The sequence below is a fragment of the Apis dorsata genome, unplaced genomic scaffold (genome assembly GCF_000469605.1).
Source record: "Apis dorsata unplaced genomic scaffold, Apis dorsata 1.3 scaffold_416, whole genome shotgun sequence".
Classification (NCBI taxonomy): Eukaryota; Metazoa; Arthropoda; class Insecta; order Hymenoptera; family Apidae; genus Apis; species Apis dorsata.
Window position 1 is genome coordinate 433,989 of NW_006263671.1, and position 1,912 is coordinate 435,900.

The 1,912-nt window shown below is 36.3% G+C and overlaps 1 protein-coding gene across 2 annotated transcripts in view; it reads right to left on the reverse strand.

The window, feature by feature from the left end:
- LOC102671953 overlaps positions 1-1,912 on the reverse strand; it is a 35,064-nt gene that overhangs the window by 6,159 nt on the left and 26,993 nt on the right. For both annotated transcript variants that reach the window (XM_031512361.1, XM_031512362.1), the window contains exons 4-6: positions 1,714-1,912; positions 1,172-1,278; positions 1-43 (exon numbers count right to left, since the gene is read on the reverse strand). In XM_031512361.1, the coding sequence (XP_031368221.1) occupies positions 1-43; positions 1,172-1,278; positions 1,714-1,910 (347 nt within the window). In that variant the 5' untranslated portion in view covers positions 1,911-1,912. The remainder of the gene's footprint in view (positions 44-1,171; positions 1,279-1,713) is intronic.

The window sequence follows — 1,912 nt, forward strand, 5'->3', positions numbered from 1 at the left end:
CTGTAGGTCCGACCGACGTCTCCGTACAATGTTCTGTTGCACGCTGTGAACCCAGACACACAAAAATAAAATATCGATCGCATCTATCGTTTCCAATATCTTTCTCTCTCCCTCTTCCTCTCCTTTCTTTTCAATTTAATTTGAGACGCTCGAGGTTCCAACTTATTTATTAAGGAAAGTTTATGAGCTTTGAATGGAACGATGGACAACAATGTGTCTTTATTAACACGTTGACTGCCGCTTATTTAACTATTTATGAATGATATTTATAGGTATTTGGAAAGATATTCTGGAGAGTGTAATAAAATTATTAAATTGTTATAAAAATAATAAAAAAATAATTTATTAGAAAAATTATTTTGAACGTAAAATTTTAAAACATTATATATAAGATTGATTCGAACAATTTGGACAAAAAGTTGTTGTCTTTTTTTAATTCCTTCGTTTGATTGGTCCATTTATCATCTTTTATCCGAATATTATGTTGACTCCGTTGAAGATTTTGTTGTATTTTCAGATCAATAATTTTGCAACTAATAATTCTCTAATTTTTTTAATTACAAGTTTCATGATATGACAATTAGATAGTTTATGAACATATGCTCACATGATTACCTGCTGTGACATGAGAAACAAGCCCTGGTTTCTAATAGACAAAGCACACGAATAATTTATATACAATTCACAACTAAGAAGTACATTTGTTACTAGTCGAAGAGCATTCATATTATCCAAATTAAAATATCCAAAATACACTATATAAATCAGTACTACTATTCAATACTTTATTACTAATAATAATGATGAAAACAAATGATGCGAGATATTATTCTTGCGATCATCAGACATTACTAAAATATCGATACAAGTACTGGAATATACTTGGCTACAGTGGCGCACCACGTGGCCTAAAGGAGAGTTTCGTTAGAAACACGCGTGGCAGTTAACGTGTTAAATACATTTTCCAACTACATTCGCGGCCTGAAGAAGATTGGAAGAATTCAAATTACACGTTTATCGTGAAATGCGCTTTTGGGTCAACGAAAGGGGTCACGAAATTGGAAATCCGTATATTTTATTGTAAGTGGTGTATTTTAACCTATTTGATCGTAATCACGCATCGATATGAATTTTAATTGGATAAAAATTTCGAGGAAACGGATAAACTCACGGGTGCAATATTTCGGCTCGTCGGTGTTGTCGCCGCAATCATCTTCGCCGTCGCAGTATTTGTCCTGGGCGACGCAGTTTCCGGTCCCGCATAGATACTCGGATGGCCTGCAAATGGAATGTAAATAAAACTTACAATATATCTTTTCAAATTCATTCTGATACAAATATATATATATATACAATTCAATGGCGATTTTTAATCCCCGTTTAATCCTATTTTTGTAACAGCCGCGAACGGAAAGCGGGGAATAAGGGTAAGAAAATATCGATCTCGAACGCAAACAGGCTGGCGGACGATTTTTCAATTTATCCTCGTGAAAAATACAAGATTCTTTTTTCTTCCTTTTATATATATATATAAAATGGTGGAAGGGAAAAGTCTGTTCCAGCCGACCTTGTTTCAAAGTTCCTATAGAATCGCAGAGCTTTTCTCCTCCCCTAGATACTCTATACTAATTGCCCGCCCGTTTTCAAAAAGGGAAGATTAATTAAAAACTTTTCAACTTATCGCGTTAAATGTATCAAATATAGGAAAATTACCTGCAAACATTTTCCAGACTCGATGTCGGTGTTGTAGCTGTGGCGCCCGACGAGGATTCGGGCGACGTCAGGCCTGGATAGATCGGGAAGCCGGGATATCCAGAATAGTCTGACGAGATTCCTGGATGGTAACTAGCGGAGCCAGCCTCGATCGAGGCCGTGATCGCGGCTGCGATCAGCAGCAACCGCCGGCACATCA